Raw genomic sequence first — 20189 nt, forward strand, 5'->3', positions numbered from 1 at the left:
CTGGAAAATCGGGTCACTCCAACCCGAATACTGCGCTTTTCCGACGGGCTTAAAAAACAGCGCACCAGGAGATTATATCCTGCACCTGGCTTGGAGGGTCCTATGCCCATGGAGTCTCACAGATTGCTAGCACAGCAGTCTGAGATCAAACTGCAAGGTGGCAGCGAGGCTGGGGGAGGGGCGCCCACCATTGCCCAGCCTTGCTTAGGTAACAAAGCAGCCCAGAAGCTTGAACTGGGTGGAGCCCACCACAGCTCAAGGAGGCCTGCCTGCCTCTGTAGGCTCCACCTCTGGGGGCAGGGCACAGACAAACAAAAAGACGGCAGTAATCTCTGCAGACTTAAGTGTCCCTGTCTGACAGCTTTGAAGAGAGCAGTGGTTCTCCCAGCACACAGCTGGAGATCTGAGAACAGGCACACTGCCTCCTCAAGTGGGTCCCTGACCCCTGAGCAGCCTAACTGGGAGGCACCCCCAAGTAGGGGCAGACTGACACCTCACAAGGCCGGGTACTCCTCTGAGACAAAACTTCCAGAAGAATGATCAGACAGCAGCATTCGCGGTTCACGAAAATCCGCTCTTCTGTAGCCACCGCTGCTGATACCCAGGCAAACAGGGTCTGGAGTGGACCTCTAGCAAACTCCAACAGACTTGCAGCTGAGGGTCCTGTCTGTTAGAAGGAAAACTAACAAACAGAAAGGACATCCACACCAAAAACCCATCTTTACATCACCATCATCAAAGACCAAAAGTAGATAAAACCACAAAGATGGGGAAAAAACAGAGCAGAAAAACTGGAAACTCTAAAAAGCAGAGCGCCTCTCCTCCTCCAAAGGAATGCAGTTCCTCACCAGCAATGGAACAAAGCTGGACGGAGAATGACTTTGACGAGTTGAGAGAAGAAGGCTTCAGACAATCAAACTACTCTGAGCTACAGGAGGAAATTCAAATCAAAGGCAAAGAAGTTGAAAACTTTGAAAAAAATTTAGAAGAATGTATAACTAGAATACCCAATACAGAGAAGTGCTTAAAGGAGCTGATGGAGCTGAAAGTCAAGGCTCGAGAACTACATGAAGAATGCAGAAGCCTTAGGAGCTGATGCAATCAACTGGAAGAAAGGGTATCAGTGATGGAAGACGAAATGAATGAAATGAAGCGAAAAGGGAAGTTTGGAGAAAAAAGAATAAAAGAAACGAACAAAGCCTCCAAGAAATATGGGACCATGTGAAAAGATCAAACCTACGTCTGATTGGTTTACCTGAAAATGACGGGGAGAATGGAAGCAAGTTGGAAAACACTCTTCAGGATATTATCCAGGAGAACTTCCCCAATCTAGCAAGGCAGGAGAACATTCAGATTCAGGAAATACAGAGAACGCCACAAAGATACTCCTCGAGAAGAGCAAATCCAAGACACATAATTGTCAGATTCACCAAAGTTGAAATGAAGGAAAAAATGTTAAGGGCAACCAGACAGAAAGGTCGGGTTACCCACAAAGGGAAGCCCATCAGACTAACAGCGGATCTCTTGGCAGAAACTCTACATGCCAGAAGAGAGTGGGGGCCAATATTCAACATTCTTAAAGAATTTTCAACCCAGAATTTCATATCCAGCCACACTAAGCTTCATAAGTGAAGGAGAAATAAAATCCTTTACAGACAAGCAAATGCTGAGAGATTCTGTCACCACCAGGCCTGCCCTAAAAGAGCTCCTGAAGGAAGCACCAAACATGGAAAGGAACAACCGGTACCAGCCGCTGCAAAATCATTCCAAAATGTAAAGACCATCGAGACTAGGAAGAGACTGCATCAACTAACAAGCAAAATAACCAGCTAACATCATAATGACAGGATCAGATTCACACATAACAATATTAACTTTAAATGTAAATGGACTAAATGCTCCAATTAAAAGACACAGACTGGCAAATTGGATAGTCAAGACCCATCAGTGTGCTGTATTCAGGAAACCCATCTCACATGCAGAGACACACATAGGCTCAAAATAAAAGGATGGAGGAAGATCTACCAAGCAAATGGAAAACAAAAAAAGGCAGGGGTTGCAATCCTAGTCTCTGATAAAACAGACTTTAAACCAACAAAGATCAAAAGAGACAAAGAAGGCCATTACATAATGGTAAAGGGATCAATTCAACAAGAAGAGCTAACTATCCTAAATATATATGCACCCAATACAGGAGCACCCAGATTCATACAGCAAGTCCTGAGTGACCTACAAAGAGACTTAAGACTCCCACACAATAATAATGGGAGACTTTAACACCCCACTGTCAACATTAGACAGATCAACAAGACAGAAAGTTAACAAGGATATCCAGGAATTGAACTCAGCTCTGCACCAAGCGGACCTAATAGACATCTACAGAACTCTCCACCCCAAATCAACAGAATATACATTTTTTCAGCACCACACCACACCTATTCCAAAATTGACCACATAGTTGGAAGTAAAGCTCTCCTCAGCAAATGTAGAAGATCAGAAATTATAACAAACTGTCTCTCAGACTACAGTGCAATCAAACTAGAACTCAGGATTAAGAAACTCACTCAAAACCACTCAACCACATGGAAACTGAACAGCCTGCTCCTGAATGACTACTGGCTACATAACGAAATGAAGGCAGAAACAAAGATGTTCTTTGAAACCAACGAGAACAAAGACACAACATACCAGAATCTCTGGGACACATTCAAAGCAGTGTGTAGAGGGAAATTTAGCGCACTAAATGCCCACAAGAGAAAGCAGGAAAGATCCAAAATTGACACCCTAACATCACAATTAAAAGAAATAGAGAAGCAAGAGCAAACACATTCAAAAGGTAGCAGAAAGCAAGAAATAACTAAGATCAGAGCAGAACTGAGGGAAATAGAGACATTAAAAAACCTTCAAAAAATTAATGAATCCAGGAGCTGGTTTTTTGAAAGGATCAACAAAATTGATAGACCACTAGCAAGACTTAATAAAGAAGAAAAAAGAGAAGAATCAAATAGATGCAATAAAAAATGATAAAGGGGATATCACCACTGATCCCACAGAAATACAAACTACCATCAGAGAATACTACAAACACCTCTACGCAAATAAACTAGAAAATCTAGAAGAAATGGATAAATTTCTCGACACATACACTCTCCCAAGACTAAACCAGGAAGAAGTTGAATCTCTGAATAGACCAATAACAGGTTCTGAAATTGTGGCAATAATCAATAGCTTACCAACCAAAAAGAGTCCAGCACCAGATGGATTCACAGCCGAATTCTACCAGAGGTACAAGGAGGAACTGGTACCATTCCTTCTGAAACTATTCCAATCAACAGAAAAAGATGGAATCCTCCCTAACTCATTTTGTGAGGCCAGTATCACCGTGATACCAAAGCCTGGCAGAGATACAACCAAAAAACATAATTTTAGACCAATATCCTTGATGAACATTGATGCAAAAATCCTCAAAAAAATACTGGCAAACCGAATCCAGGAGCACATCAAAAAGCGTATCCACCACGATCAAGTAGGCTTCATCTCTGGGATGCAAGGCTGGTTCAATATACACAAATCAATAAATGTAATCCAGCATATAAACAGAACCAAGGACAAAAACCACATGATTATCTCAATAGATGCAGAAAAGGCCTTTGACAAAAGTCAACAACCCTTCATGCTAAAAACTCTCAATAAATTAGGTATTGATGGGATGTATCTCAAAATAATAAGAGCTATCTATGACAAACCCACAGCCAGTATCATACTGAATGGGCAAAACCTGGGAGCATTCCCTTTGAAAACGGACACAAGACAGGGATGCCCTCTCTCACCACTCCTATTCAACATAGTGTTGGAAGTTCTGGCCAGGGCAATTAGGCAGGAGAAGGAAATAATGGGTATTCAATTAGGAAAAGAGGAAGTCAAATTGTCCCTGTTTGCAGATGACATGATTGTATATCTAGAAAACCCCATTGTCTCAGCCCAAAATCTCCTTAAGCTGATAAGCAACTTCAGCAAACTCTCAGGATACAAAATCAATGTACAAAAATCACAAGCATTCTTACACACCAATAACAGAAAAACAGAGAGCCAAATCATGAGTGAACTCCCATTCACAATTGCTTCAAAGAGAATAAAATACCTAGGAATCCAACTTACAAGGGATGTGAAGGACCTCTTCAGGGAGAACTACAAACCACTGCTCAATGAAAAAAAAGAGGGTACAAAGAAATGGAAGAACATTCCATGCTCATGGGTAGGAAGAATCAATATTGTGAAAATGGCAATACTGCCCAAGGTAATTTATAGATTCAATGCCATCCCCATCAAGCTACCAATGACTTTCTTCACAGAATTGGAAAAAACTACTTTAAAGTTCATATGGAACCAAAAAAGAACCTGCATTGCCAAGTCAATCCTAAGCCAAAAGAACAAAGCTCAAGGCATCACGTTACCTGACTTCAAACTCTACTACAAGGCTACAGTAACCAAAACAGCATGGTACTGGTACCAAAACAGAGATATAGATCAATGGAACAGAACAGGGCCCTCAGAAATAACGCCACATATCTACAACTATCTGATCTTTGCCAAACCTGACAAAAACAAGCAATGGGGAAAGGATTCCCTATTTAATAAATGGTGCTGGGAAAACTGGCTAGCCATATGTAGAAAGCTGAAACTGGATCCCTTCCTTACACCTTATACAAAAATCAATTCAAGATGGATTAAAGACTTAAACGTTAGACTTAAAACCATAAAAACCCTAGAAGAAAGCCTAGGCATTACCATTCAGGACATAGGCACGGGCAAGGACTTCATGTCTAAAACACCAAAAGCAATGGCAACAAAAGCCAAAATTGACAAATGGGATCTAATTAAACTAAAGAGCTTCTGCACAGCAAAAGAAACTACCATCAGAGTGAACAGGCAACCTACAAAATGGGAGAAAATTTTCGCAACCTACTCATCTGACAAAGGGCTAATATCCAGAATCTACAATGAACTCCAACAAATTTACAAGAAAAAAACAAACAACCCCATCAAAAAGTGGGCAAAGGACATGAACAGACACTTCTCAAAAGAAGACATTTATGCAGCCAAAAAACACATGAAAAAATGCTCACCATCACTGGCCATCAGAGAAATGCAAATCAAAACCACAATGAGATACCATCTCATACCAGTTAGAATGGCAATCATTAAAAAGTCAGGAAACAACAGGTGCTGGAGAGGATGTGGAGAAATAGGAACACTTTTACACTGTTGGTGGGACTGTAAACTAGTTCAACCATTGTGGAAGTAAGTGTGGTGATTCCTCAGGGATCTAGAACTAGAAATACCATTTGACCCAGCCATCCCATTACTGGGTATATACCCAAAGGACTATAAATCATGCTGCTATAAAGACACATGCACATGTATGTTTATAGCGGCACTATTCACAATAGCAAAGACTTGGAACCAACCCAAATGTCCAACAACGATAGACTGGATTAAGAAAATGTGGCACATATACACCATGGAATACTATGCAGCCATAAAAAATGATGATTTCATGTCCTTTGTAGGGACATGGATGAAATTGGAAATCATCATTCTCAGTAAACTATCGCAAGAACAAAAAACCAAACACCGCATATTCTCACTCATAGGTGGGAATTGAACAATGAGAACACATGGACACAGGAAGCAGAACATCATACTCTGTGGACTGTTGTGGGGTGGGTGAAGGGGGCAGGGATGGCTTTAGGAGATATACCTAATGCTAAATGACGAGTTAATGGGTGCAGCACACCAGCATGGTACATGTATACATATGTGACTAGCCTGCACATTGTACACATGTACCCTAAAACTTAAAGTATAATAATAATAAAATTAAATTAAAGAAAAAAAAAACCTCCCATACTGTGCCCAGCAGAGCCATCCTTCAAACACGAAGGAGAGATACAGACTTTCCCAGACAGAAGCTGAGGGAATTCATCAACAGAAGATTTGTCTTACATGAACTGCTAAAGCCAGTTGTTCAATCTTAAAAGAGCCCTAATATGTATCAAGAAAACATCTGAAGTTATAAAATAAACTGGTAAATGTATACAGACAAATTCAGAATAAACTATGCAGACAAATACTGAATTGTGGTGTGTAAACCGTTCATAGCTTTAGTATGCAGACTGAAAAAAATCTATCAAAAATAATGACAATTTATTAAGGTCAACCTGGCCAACATGGTGAAACTCCATCTGTACTAAAAAATACAAAAATTAGCTGGGTGTGGTGGCATGTGCCTATAATCCCAGCTACTCAGGAGGCTGAGGTAGGAGAATCGCTTGAACTCGGGAGGCAGAGGTTGCAGTGAGCCGAGATCGTGCCACTGCACTCCAGCCTGGGAGACAGAGCAAGACTCCATCTCAAAAAAAAAAAAAAAAAAAGGCAATTTATTAAGAGATAGGCAATATAAAAAGATGTAAATTGAGACAACAAAAAGTTAAAATGGGGAAGTAATGGACTTAAATTGTAGAGATTTTAGTTTTTAATTTTTCTTTTGATCAAAGTTAAGTTGTGATCAGTTTATAATAAGATGTTCTAAGCCCCACAGTAACATCAAAGCAAAAACCTGTAAAAGACACACTAACAAAAGCAAATAATTAATACATACCACCAGAGAAAAATCACTAAACAACAAAGGAAGATAGTAGTAAAATAATGGAAGAGAGGAGTTACAAAACAATCAGAAAATAACAAAATGGCAGTAGTAAGTCCTTACCTTTCAAAAATAACATTGAATGTAAATGGGACTAAATTCTCCAATTAAAAGAGAGTGGCTGAATGGATTAAAAAAAAAAACCAGCATCCAACTATATGCTGCCTACAAGAAGTTCACTTCTTTAAGTGAATTTCTAGTGAATAAGACACTTATAGACTAAAAATGAAGGGACGGAAAAAGATACTGCATATAAATAGAAACCACAAAAGAGCAGCAGTGGCTACACATAAATCATACGAAACAGACTTCAGGTCAAAAACTGTAAGAAGAGACAAAGAATGTCATTATATAATAATAAATGGGTCAATTCAGCTAGAGGATATAACAATTATAAATTCGCATGCACCCAACACTGGAGCACCCAAATATACACAACAAACATTAGCAGATTTAAACAGAGAGATAGACTACAACACCATAATAATAGGGAACTTCAACACTCACTTTCAGCAATGAACAGATTATCCAGACAGGATATCAACAAAGAAATACTGGATTTCAGTTGTACTATAGACCAAATGTACGTAACTGAAAATAACAGAACATATCATCCAACTGCTGGAGACTACACATTTTTCTCATCAGCATATAGAACATTCTTGAAAATAGGTCGTATGTTAGGCCATAAACAAGTCTCAATAAGTTTTAAAAAGTCAAATTAATATCAACTATCTTTTCTGACCACAATGAAATAACACTAGAAATCAGTAAGAAGAGCACTTAAGAAACTGTACAAATACACCAAAATTAAATACATTGCTCCTGAATGATCAGTGGGTAAATAACAAAATTCTTTTAAAAAATAGAAATTTCTCAGAACAAATGAAAATGAAAACACAAGATACTAAAGCCTATGAAATACAGCAAAAGCAGTACAAAGAGGAAAATTTATGGCAATAAAAGTTTTCATCAAAAAAAAAAAGAAAGTCTTCAAATAAATAATCTAGCAAGTCACTTCAAAGAATCAGGAAGGCAAGAACAAACCAAACCCAAAGCTAGTAGAAGGAAATAAATAACAAACACCAGAGCAGAAATAAATGAAATTAAGGCTGAAAAATACAAAAGATCCATGAAATGAAAAGTTGTTTTTTTGAAAAGATACACAAAATCAACAAATCTTTAGCTAGACTAAGAAAAAAAGAATACCCAAATAAATAAAATCAGAGGTGAAAAGGGAGAATATAACTGATACCACAAAAATACAAAGGATCATTACAGAGAATATGAACAACTACAGGCAAACAAATTGGAAAACCTAGAAGAAATGGATAAATTCCTGGATACATATGACGTACCAAGATTGAACCATGAATAAATAGGAAACCTGAACAAACCAATAACAAGTAACAAGATCAAAACAGTAATAAAAAGTGTCTCATCAAAGAAAAGCCAAGGACCTTATGGTTTCACTGCTGAATTCCACCAAACATTTAAAAAAGAACTGATACCAATTCTATGCAAATTATTTCAAAAAAGTAAAGAGGAGGAATACTTCAAACGCATTCTATGAGGCCAGCATTACCCTGGTACCCAAACCAGACAAAAACACATCAAAAAAAGAAAACTACAGGCCAATATCACTGGCAAACATAGATGCAAAAATTCCAAACAAAATACTAGCAAACTGAATTAAACAACACCTTAAAAAGATCACTCATGATGATCAAGTGGGTCTCATCCCAGGGACAAAAGTTTGGTTCAACATATGCAAATAAATAAATGTGATACATTACATTAACAGAATCAAGGACAAAACCCATATGACCACGTCAATAGATGCTGAAAAAGCATTTCATAAAATTCAAGATCCCTCCATGATAAAAAGACAACAAACTGGGTACAGAAGGAACATGCATCAAAATAATAAAAGCCATATATCACAAACCCACAGCTATCATCATACTGAACAGGAAAAAAATCAAAAGCCTTTCCTCCAAGATCTAGACCAAGACAAGAATGCCCACTTTTACCACTTATGTTCAGCGTAGTACTGCATGTCCTAGCCAGAGCAGTTTAGGCAAGAGAATGAAATAAAGGGTATCCATATTGAAAAGGAAGAAATCAAATTATCCTTGTTAGCAGATGATATAATCTTATATTTAGAAAAACCTAAAGACTACATACACACACGAAATGCTGGAAATGATCAACAAATTCAGTAAAGTTGCAGGATACAAAATCAACATACAAAAAGCAGGTGCATTTCTGTTTGCCAATAGTGAACAATCTGAAAAAGAAACCAAAAAAGCAATCCCATTTAAAATAGCTACAAAAAAATAGGAATAAATTTAAGCACAGAAATGAAAGATCTCTAAAATAAAAACTAAAAAGCACTGCTGAAAAAAATTGACAACTACACACAAAAAGGGAAAGATATCTCATATTGATGGATGGGAAGAATTAATATTGTTAAAATGTACTGCCTAAAGCAACCTATAAATTAAATGCAATTAATATTAAATTAATATTGTTGAATTAATATTGTTAAAATATACTACCAAAAGCAATCTACAGATTAAATGCAATCTCTATCAAAATACCAATGACATTCACCACAGAAATGGGAAAAAAATCCTAAGGTTCATATGGACCCACAAAAGACCCAGAATAGCCAAAGCAATCCTGAGCAAAAAGAACAAAGCTGGAGGCATCATACTACCTAACTTCAAAATACACTATAAAGCTATAGTAACCAAAAAAGCATGGTACTGAAATAAAAACAGACAAATAGACCAATTGAACAGAATAGAGAATCCCAAAATATACCCATGCATTTACAGCCAATTCATTTTCAGTAAAGACACCAAGAACACATATTGGAGAAAGGACAGCTTCTTCAATTTATGTTCTTGGACAAACTGGATGTCCATATGCAAAAGAATAAAACTAGACCCCTATCTCTCACCATATGAAAAAATAAAATCAAAATAGATGAACGACTTAAACGTAAGACTTGAAACTATGAAACTACTAGAATAAAATATTGGAAAAATGACTCAGGTCATTGATATGCACAAAGACTCTATTGAGTTAAACCTCTAAAGCACAGATAACAAAAGCAGAAATACCCAAATGGGATTATATCAAGCTAAAAAGCTTTTGCACAGCAAAGGAAACAATCAACAGAGTGAAGTGACAACATACAGAATGAGAAAAAATATCTGCAAACTATCCATCTGACAAAACATTAATAGCCAAAATATATAAGTGACTCAAACAACTCAATAGCAAAAAAACACAAATAATCTGATTTAAAAGTAGGCAAATGCTCTGAACAGACATTTCTTAGAAAAAGACATACGAATGGCCAATAGGTATACGAAAAATGCCCAACATCATTAATCATCAGGGAAATGTAAATCAAAATCACAAGGACGTATCATCTCACCCCAGTTAGAATGGTTATTATCAAAAAGACAAAAAATGACAAATGCTGAAGAGGATGCAGAGAACAGAGAACTCTCATACACTGCTGATCGGAATTTAAATTAGTACAGCCATTACGGAAAATGGTATGGAAAACTAAACATAGAAGTATCATATGATCCAGCAATCCCACTGCTGGGTATATATTGTATATAGTCAAAAGAAGAAAAATCAATATGTCAGAAGAGATATTTGCACTCCCTTGTTTATCACAGCACTATTCAAAATAGCCAAGATATGGAATCAACCTAAGTGCCCACTGATGGATCAATGGATGAAGAACATGTTGCTATATATACAGGATGGAATATTATTGAGCTATAAAAAGAAAATCCTGTCATTTGCAGCAACATGGATGGAACTGGAAGACATTATGTCAATTGAAATAAGCCAGGCACAGAAAGACAAATATCATATGTTTTCACTCATATGTGAGTAGGGGCTATAAAAGTTGATCTCATGGAGTGGAGAGTATAGTAGTAGTTACCAGAAGTTAGGAAGGTTGTGGGGAGAGAAGGATGAAGAGAGGTTGGTTAATGGGCACAAAACTACAGTTATATAGAAGAAATAAGTTCTAGTGTTTCATATCACAGCAGTTAACAATAATTAATGGTATATTTCAAAATAGTTATAATTATAAAAACAATTGTAGTTAACAATAATTAATTGCTTGTTTCAAAATAGCTAGAAGATTTGGAATGCCCCTAACACAAATAAATGATAAATGTTTGAGATGATGGCTATCCCAATTACCCTGATTTAATCATTACACATTGTATTCATGTATCAAAACACCACATGTAGTCCCAGCACTTTGGGAGGCCAAAGCGGATGGATCACGAGGTCAGGAGTTCGACACCAGCCTAGCTAATATGGTGAAACCCTGTCTCTACCAAAAAAATGCAAAAATTAGCTGGGCATGGTGGCACACGCCTGTAAATCCCAGCTACTCAGGAGGTTGAGGCAGGAGAATTGCTGGAACCCGGGAGGCAGAAGTTGCAGTGAGCTGAGATAGCGCCACTGCACTCCAGCCTGCGTCACAGAGTAAGACTCCATCTCAAAAAAAAAAAAAAAAAACAAAAACGCATGTACCCCATAAATAAGTAAAATTATTACATATTAATTTTTAATAAAAAAGAACTCTCAAAACTGAACAACAAGAAAACAAACGATACACTTAAAATGGGAAAAATACATGAACAGACACTTCACCAGTTTTTACATAGATGGCAAATAAACACATGAAAAAAATGCTCAACATCACTATCCATTGGAAATGCAAATTAAAATTACAATGAGATACCACTACACACCTACATGTTAGAATGGCTAAAATTAAAAAAAAAAATAGTGACTGGCCAGGCACGATGGCTCACGCTTGTAATCCTAGTCAGCACTTTGGGAGGCCGAGATGGGAAGATCACTTGAGGTAAGGAGTTTGAGACCAGCCTGGCCAACATGGTGAAACCCCATCTCTACTAAAAAGACAAAAATTAGCTGGGTGTAATGGCACATGCTTATAATCCCAGCTACTTGGGACAGTGAGGCAGGAGAATTGCTTGAACCTGGGAGGCGGAGGTTGCTACAAGCCAAGATTGCACCACTGCACTCCAGCCTGGGTAACAAAGCGAGACTCTGTCTCCAAAAAAAAAAAATACTGATAATATCAAGTGTTGATGACCATGTGGAGTAACTTCAACTCTTACATATTAGTAGTGAAAATGCAAAAAGGTATAGAAACTTTGGAAAATAGTTTGGCATTATCTAATAAGTTAAAAAATCTACCATGCCACCTAGCAACCCTAACCCTGGAAGACCTTAACCAAGAAAAATGAAAACATATATTCTCAAAAAATATTGTACTAGAATGTTTATAGCAGCTTTATGCATTAGAGTTCAAAACTGGAAACAACCCAAATATCCATTAATTTGTGAATAGGTGGTATATCCATGCAATGGAGTGCTACTAAGCAATAAAAAAGGATGAACGAATGATATATGCAAAAACATGGATGGATATCAAAGGCATTATGTTAAATGAAAGAAGCTAAACACAAAAGATTATATACTGTATGATTTCACATATATGACATTTTAGAAAAAGCAAAATTTCAAATAAAAAGGAGATCAATGTTTGCCAGTAGCCAGGAGTAGGCGCACAGATTGTTTGCAATGTCTAGATAAGAGGACTTTGTGGAGTTATAGAAATGTCCTATATTTTGATTATTATGGTGGTTACACAACTATATACATTTGTTAAAACTCCTTAAAGTATACACTTAAAATCACTTAAAATGAATGAATCTTATTGTATGTAAATTATATCTAAGTAAAGCTGATAAAAATGAAATTCTAGAACTAATAAAAGGGAAAACAATTAATTTTTAAAAGGAAAAATAATACATTAAAAGAGATAACACACGGTGTTTAAGTGGGGTCTATCCCAGTAATACAATGTTCATTTCACATATGAAAATCATTCAATCCAAATGCAATGCATTAACAGATTAAAGGTAAAAGTATGTTATCATTTCAAAACATAAGTGATTCTTTTTTGCCCCCAGGGGATATTTGTCAATGTCTGGAGACATTTTTGGTTGTCACAACTGGGTAGCAAGGCATTGCTACAGACATCTAGTGGCTACAGACCAGGAATGCTGTTAAACATCCTACAACGTACAGGGCAGCTCCCAGTTGAGAACCACTATTCTATATTCTACTTTCCCCATTCAATACTATGTTTCTGATACATGTTGCTATAAGGTACATACATCTAGTCTTCAGTTTGTTGCTACATAATACCTCACAATAAGCAAACCCCATCCACTTATATATCTCCCTGGTGATAAATACCTAGGTTGCCTCTAATGGTATTCCAACACATACGACACTGCCATGCAATCAACAACAGCCTTGTCTGTGCTCCCTTGTGGACTTCTGTGAGAATTTCTCTGGAATATACATTCAGGAATGGAACCAGCAGGTCATACACATCCTTAACATTTATAAATACTACCCAGGTGCTTTCTAGAATGGCTGAATGAGTTTACATACCATACAGAAAAGAGTTATCATATCAGGCCTGAAATTGCTATTCTCAGAAAAACCTGCTGGAAATATTTCCCCTTGACTGGCATCTTGAAACTTGGTTCTCAAGAGGGTTCCCCCACTATTCCCTGATAAGAGTGGCTCACTGTGTCCAGACTGCCTGTACAAACAATGTGGTTTATGCTAAATACCTGCTTTCCTTCTGGGAGTCTGTAATTTTAGTATACACTAAGCAGAAGGTGTCTACATGATGAGCCCACAATAAGAACCTTGGACACTGAGTCTCTAATGAGTTTTCTTGGCAGACATTTTATATGTGTTGTCCCAACTCATTCCTAGGGGATTTATGTGCATCCTGTGTAACTCCATTGGGGGATGGACTCCTGAAAGCTTGTGCCTGGTTTCCTCTGCACTTTGCCCCATGTGCCTTTTCCTTTTGCTGATTTTACTTCGAATCATTTTGCTATAATAAATCATAGCTATGAGTATAATCATATTCTGAGTCCTAAACCATATTCAATATAACCATATTCTGAGTCCAAATCACTAAACATAAGAGTGATCTTAGGGAACCGACCCCAACACAGAGTCTCATAAGTAAAACAGGAATATTTCCAAAAAAGCTTATTTTTAGCTGCATGCTTTTGTGTGTCATTTGAATTTTATATTATGTGCACATATTAAATCTTTAAAAATAAATACTTTATTAAAAGGGGAAACGTGCTGTCAAAACAACTAGGTCACCTGTGAATGAGACTCAGATGATGTCAAAGAACCAGAGAGATCATACAGTGTAACCTCACATTCCAGATGAACAAACCAAAGCCCATGAAGGACTTGCCCAAAGGTAACCCAGACAGACACTACAGATACAGGACTCAAATCCTCACTATCCCGTTTCCCAGAGCTCTGTCCTCGAAGTCCATGTGTTCTTTTCCTATTTTTGTCACTTCTCCTTCTCCAGTGCCCTTCCCATAAATGTCTTACAGGGACCACTTTCTTACTAACCATGGTCCTTCTTATTTCTCAGATTCCTTGATTCTCTGTGCAGTGAATATTTTGAGTTCCTCCCAAAATACTGAGTCTCATGGAAACTTAACAGAAACAAAAAAGGGAAGATGAAGAAAAATTCTACTGGTAACTGCCAAGAAGGAAAGGGAGAGGGGAGGGGAATGGTAAAGAAGGAGAATCCTAGGTTGCTTCTAATGGTACTCCACCACATACGACACTGACATGCAATCAACAACAGCCTTGTATGTGCTCCCTTGTGGACTTCTGTGAGTTTCTCTGGAATATACATTTGGGAATGGAACCAGCAGGTCATACACATGCTTAACATTTATAGGGCAAATCACAGCACTTTTCTAAGTCCTTGTTTCCTGGCTAGAAACCAGGGGTCAAAATGAAGTCCCGAGAGGAACCCATCCCCCACTGCAGGACAAAGGAGCTGAACAGAACCAGACAGCTCAAACACTCCTTCCATTGTTTCCTAACACCTCTCAAAACCCTCCCCAAATGGATAAGATACTTACGTGCTCTAGGAAGCAGGGTCCTATCTCGCTGAGGTGGGGGTCATCATTGTTATACTGTTTCTCCAGGTCTCTCACAAAGCCCATCTGAAATCTGTAGATATCTTCAATGTTCCCAAAGATTACCTTCAGTTGCTCGTCGCTGAACATGTCCCTTCTCTTCCGGCACTGCTTCAGATAGCCCTGCAGACAAAGAAAAAGCCTAGGCTGAGGAAGTCTCTGACTTCCAGAAAGCTTTACGCTTCCTAAGCACTTAAGAGCCTCATTTTGGTCCCAAGAAGTAGGCATGGAATAATTATTTTCATTTTTCATATGAGGAAACTGAGGTTTACAGAAGGAAATCACTCCCCCAGTGAGTAATTAGGAAAGCTGGATTGTCAGCAAAAGTCTTAAGAGTAAAAAGACTCCAAAGTCTTTTCCCTCCATCCTCTACGAAGAAGACCCCCAAAGTCAAATATCCCTTTCCAAGAAGCTGGTTGAGCACATTTTCACAGGTCTTATTAGCTACTGGTTTAGCTGGATCCATTCACATCTCTAAAGTTCTATTCCTTATAGGACCAAACCAAAGGTCTTAATAACATTGACAAAAAATTGGGAACAGAGGCCAGAACAGGACAACTTCCCATAAGGGAACAGAAATTGACAAAACAAAACCATTTCTTAAAAAAAAAAAAAAAATTCCCTCATGAACTTTAATGTCAGGAAATAACCAGGAATAATAGTTGTTTATCATTTTAGACTTTCCCTGTTGTGTATATCAAAATACACATACGATATTTTCTTAGACATTCATGTCTTCACATACTTTAAGAAAATGCATTCATACTATTCACATTATGCAAATATCTGCCAAACCATTTCTCAAAGCAAATGTCTCAACTATCTGAGGTAGCTGGCCAGGAGTGATCATTTAGATGAGCTTAGCCAACAAGCCTATGTGTGCCTGGACATGGTGTTTTTAACAGAACAGGTGTTTAGGACACATTAATAAATTTATATATATTTATAAATAAATGTGTCCTAACACATTAATATGTCCTAACACTTAACACATGTGTCCTAAACACATAAATGTGCCCTAAACAGATAAAACACATTAATAAAGATAACCACTGATGAAAGAGAAAAAAAGGATGAAAGAGATTCTTGGTCTAGTAAGAAAGCACTGGGGTAACATAAACCAGACTCAGGGCATACTTAAGTCAGGACAAAAACAGCCCTATCTAAATTGCATCTTCCATTTGGAACCTACTATCATGGGTTTTCACTTGATAGTTACTGTCCTCATTAGAAATCAGTAACACATAAAAATGTTCTTGGTGAGAATAAATTATATTCATTTGTTTTCATCAAAAAGCTAAGTGAAATTATCTTAACACTTTTCTTAAGGGTTGAACCCCCAAGGAAGAGTTTTACAGGGACTAATTTACCACATATAGCCCTGTCCCTATCCTCACTTGTCTCCCTTAACACAGCTACCAATGAGGTCATCTGGGCACACTCCAGGAAGATCCTCATCCCTGGCTTCAATGCCTTTTACTGACCCCTACAACAAATCTCACTTCCCATATCTGTTCTCACTCTCCAATTTAGCCATTAATTAGTAGGTGTCTTTAAATAGTTGGCAAATTAATAGTCTATGCCTGTGTTGACATCTGTTTAACTAATGATTTGTGCCCTCATTGACTGACATGTTGAAAATTTCCTGCATTCTTTCATATGCAATTTTTGATCAGGAAGAAAATTCCCAGAACACCCTTTTGGCTCCACTACCTTTACAGAGGTTGCTCCCCAAATTCTGCCTCCCTAGAAAGCTTTACATTGACTACCAGAAGGAATGGCAATAAACTCCTGTAGGCCCTTCGCTACCTAATATGTAATTCCCAGAGCCTAGTATGTCTGGGTTGGTCTGTGCCTTTGTGCCTGTCTATCTGTCTCTTTCACCCTACCATCTCTGGACGTGTCTTAGCTACAATGGAGCAGGTAGAGCAGTGAGCATATCATCTCAACATTAAATGGGAGTGAGGGCTTCCTTACCCCTTCTCCCACTTTTTTTTCCCTAAGGCAGGCTGAGGAGCACAGCTGGGGGAAAATAGTAACAGTGGCACATTCAACATATTACTTCCGGGTAAGCAATAGGTACTGATGAGTGACCACAATGAGAGACAGAAGAGGCCAGCCTAGATAGCTCATTTATCTCCTGAGAAGCCAGTTCAGAAAATATTTAATAGTTGTGTCCACTGCTCCTATTTGAAAAGTCTCAGGGAAGAAACAAAACACCATAAAATTGCCAAAATTCAACAACGATACTAGGAGTCAATATCAGCATAAAATATAACAGAAATAAAAATAAGAGAGTGGTCTTAGGAAAAGAGAATGAATAAAGAATTCAGTCCAACTTCCTAAGTCCCTAAATATGTTATTTATTGCCACTCTCAAGTAAATCATTTTCTTTCTATTATATTATGTATGTTATGTCAGGGGATATATTAGGAAGAATGCCCACAGGATGGTAGGACCCTAGAATGTTTTATCAACTCTTATTTTTAAAGCCAATGATAGATTATAAATATATTCTGGTACATTTAGCTTGATGAAATATTACATAGCAGTTAAAATGATAATTAGGAAGACCATGTAGAAACATGGAAAATTGTTTATGATACAATGTTAAAAAGTAGGACATAAAATGGTGTATCAGTGTGATTACAACTCTGTAAATATATATACATATGGACAGATTTGAAGGGATTATGCAAAAGTGCAAATAATTCTGTTATAGTTGATGGATTCTGGCTGATTTTTGTTCCTATTTTTAAACTTCCTCTAATGCTGTTTTTTGTCTTCATGATCAAAAATGGGATAAAAGTCTTTGCCAGAGAGTGTAAAGAAAAGAAAACGCAGCTATAAGAAGGCTGCCTGGAATGAAATATTATCAAGGAAAGAGGAGGGAAGACCCAATGTCTTCTCAGGATCTCCTGCAGCCCTAGTGTCTAAGATACTCACTTGCTAAAGATTACAAATAATAGATGTAAACTGCCCTTATCAAAAAAATAAGCGATGAGACATAGGAATATGGGAGTAGCTGGATAACCCAAGTGTCACCCTCAACCTCTATACCACACAAGTTTCTGGAAAAAGAAAGGCCAGGAGAAATGATTAGCTCCTTCGAGTCTTGCTTTTTTTATCCCCTTCTTTTGGCTGGCCTGATGGCTATCAAATTTTCCACATCAGTGGTGAACAGAGGGTAGATTAGGGGGTCAATCAATACTTGTCTACTCTCATTCACTCATTTTTGAAGGTATGTAAGTTTAAAATGAGTTGGCAGTGAAACGTGATTGCCAAAAAGCCTAATACCATTTTCAGTTAGAAAAAAGAAGAAGTATATTGAGAGGCAAAAATGGGAGAGATAATTGGAAGGTAGTCATGCCACTGCAGGAGAGCAGAATTAAATTTTGAGTCCACCCTCTTTTCAGAGGAACACCAAGAAAATAGCACACAGTCAGAGGGGAGTGAGCAGGGTAGGGAAGGGCCTGAAAAGCAACATCATGAAGAATGATGGAAGAAATAAAATTTGTTTGTCTTAGATAAGACTCAGGGCCCATTGAAGGCCTGTCACAGGGCAGGGGGAACAAAAGGGGTCTGTGGCTCTTACTGCCAGGTATGCTTTGAACGCCCCATCTGAATGGTAACAGGGAACAGGGTACTATGGCTCAAGGGAAGCAGTTTCCTAGAGCCTAACTTCTGTCTCCTAGGAGTAAAGTGGGCATGGGTGGGAAGGCAGGCCACAGAGTAGCTGAGATAAATGTGGGTATTATCAAATCAGTCACAATTGGCATAAATTAGCTCTGGCACTGTTATGGTAACAGCAAGGAAAGATGCCTATCTATTTCACTTTGTTCTTAAACCCACCAGGGCTGATCTACGAGTTGAAACCTAGTGCATTGATCTAGAAGCAATGCCTTGATATGGGATATAAACAATACCCAAGATCTCCAGAAAAGATCCTAGAAACTACCAGAAAATAGGATGAACCAAACAATCCCTGGATCACCTGGGGTTTATGAAATTCTTTAGGGAAGGGCCCTCACAAAAAGTTTAGACCTCAGTGTCTCTGTCTCTAAAACGAAGACATCGAAAAAGATTTCCATGGATCCTTTCAGTTCTGACATTCTAGGGGTTTCATAAGTCTTTTTTTTTGCCTGGAACCTGAGGCCTGATGGGAGGCCTGACAAACATCTTGAAGATTTTTTTAAGAAAATTAGGAGACAATGACCATGGTTGTTATTCACAGCCGTATCCTCAAAGTTTAACAGAATACCTGGCGTATAGTTGCTGCTCAGTTATTTGTCAACTAAATGCTAATTAGTTCTTCCCATGCTGGTGATGATCAAAGGTAAGTTAGAAGCAGAATGTTCAAATTGGTGGTTTTCTTTTATTTCCTTCTTCCTCTCTTTGAGATAGGAAACTCTTTCTTCAAATGAAATAAAAAAGATATTAAAAAACAAGAGAATAAAGAAGATACCTGCAACGTTGAAAGCTGACAAGGAGTTCATATCTAGAATATACAAGGAACTCTTATAAATCAGCAAGAAAAAACATAAGAAACTCCATGAAAATGGGCAAAGAATAGGAACACGGCACAGAATGTCCAGACAGAATGGACAGGTAGGGCCTATGGCAGGCAGAAACCCCTGGGCTTGGCATTTTAGGCTGACTAGCTGACTCATATGTTTATCCTAGGATGCTGTACAAATATTACTATTTTATACCATGTGTTATCATTTTCTATGTGCCAAGATGTAAAGACAATTGGGATGTATTGAGATAGGCAATTTGCAGAAGGGAAAACCCAAATGGCTAATACATTTGAAAACCTCAGGCTTAAAACATACCAAATGGAAATGACTTGAAGCTACAGCATGCCTAAGAAAGAATTTCTTGATAGTGAATGGTATGATCACCAATACAGATGAGTGAGGAAAGCTAGGCCAGCTTCTCTGGAAGCATTTGAAGACAGAAGGTATTTCAGAGGTCTGAGATTATCTTCCTCAAGAGAAAACAGACAAGACAGCTTTATAAAGCATAGTTAGCTCTGCTTACTCTTGCCACAGTTTCCTTGATTGTACTTTGAGTTCTAAGGTTACAAGAGGCAATATCACCAATTGTTGGTCAAGGTGATCTAGAACTAAACTGAAGGTATTTTATACTACTGTCTGGGTTTAGAAAGAAGAATGTAATCTGCAGAGAACTCATTTGAAAAGATTATGTCTCTTACTGACCTCATTGAATAACTTCAATTAAAAGCCCCTTTATTTCCTACTTCTTCATTTGTAAAATAAGGATATTATAACTTAAATGTTTGTAAAGCACTTTCTGCTCCCAGGAGGGAAAAAGAATGTCCTCTAATAAATAGT

General features: G+C 37.8%; 1 protein-coding gene across 17 annotated transcripts in view; it reads right to left on the minus strand.

Annotated features, from left to right (window-relative positions):
- ARHGEF9 (Cdc42 guanine nucleotide exchange factor 9) overlaps positions 1-20189 on the minus strand; it is a 297694-nt gene that overhangs the window by 54492 nt on the left and 223013 nt on the right. For all 17 annotated transcript variants that reach the window (XM_054543992.2, XM_054543986.2, XM_054543984.2 and 14 more), the window contains 1 exon segment: positions 14776-14955. In XM_054543992.2, coding sequence (XP_054399967.1) covers positions 14776-14955 — 180 coding nt within the window.

The sequence above is a fragment of the Pongo abelii genome, chromosome X (genome assembly GCF_028885655.2).
Source record: "Pongo abelii isolate AG06213 chromosome X, NHGRI_mPonAbe1-v2.0_pri, whole genome shotgun sequence".
Classification (NCBI taxonomy): Eukaryota; Metazoa; Chordata; class Mammalia; order Primates; family Hominidae; genus Pongo; species Pongo abelii.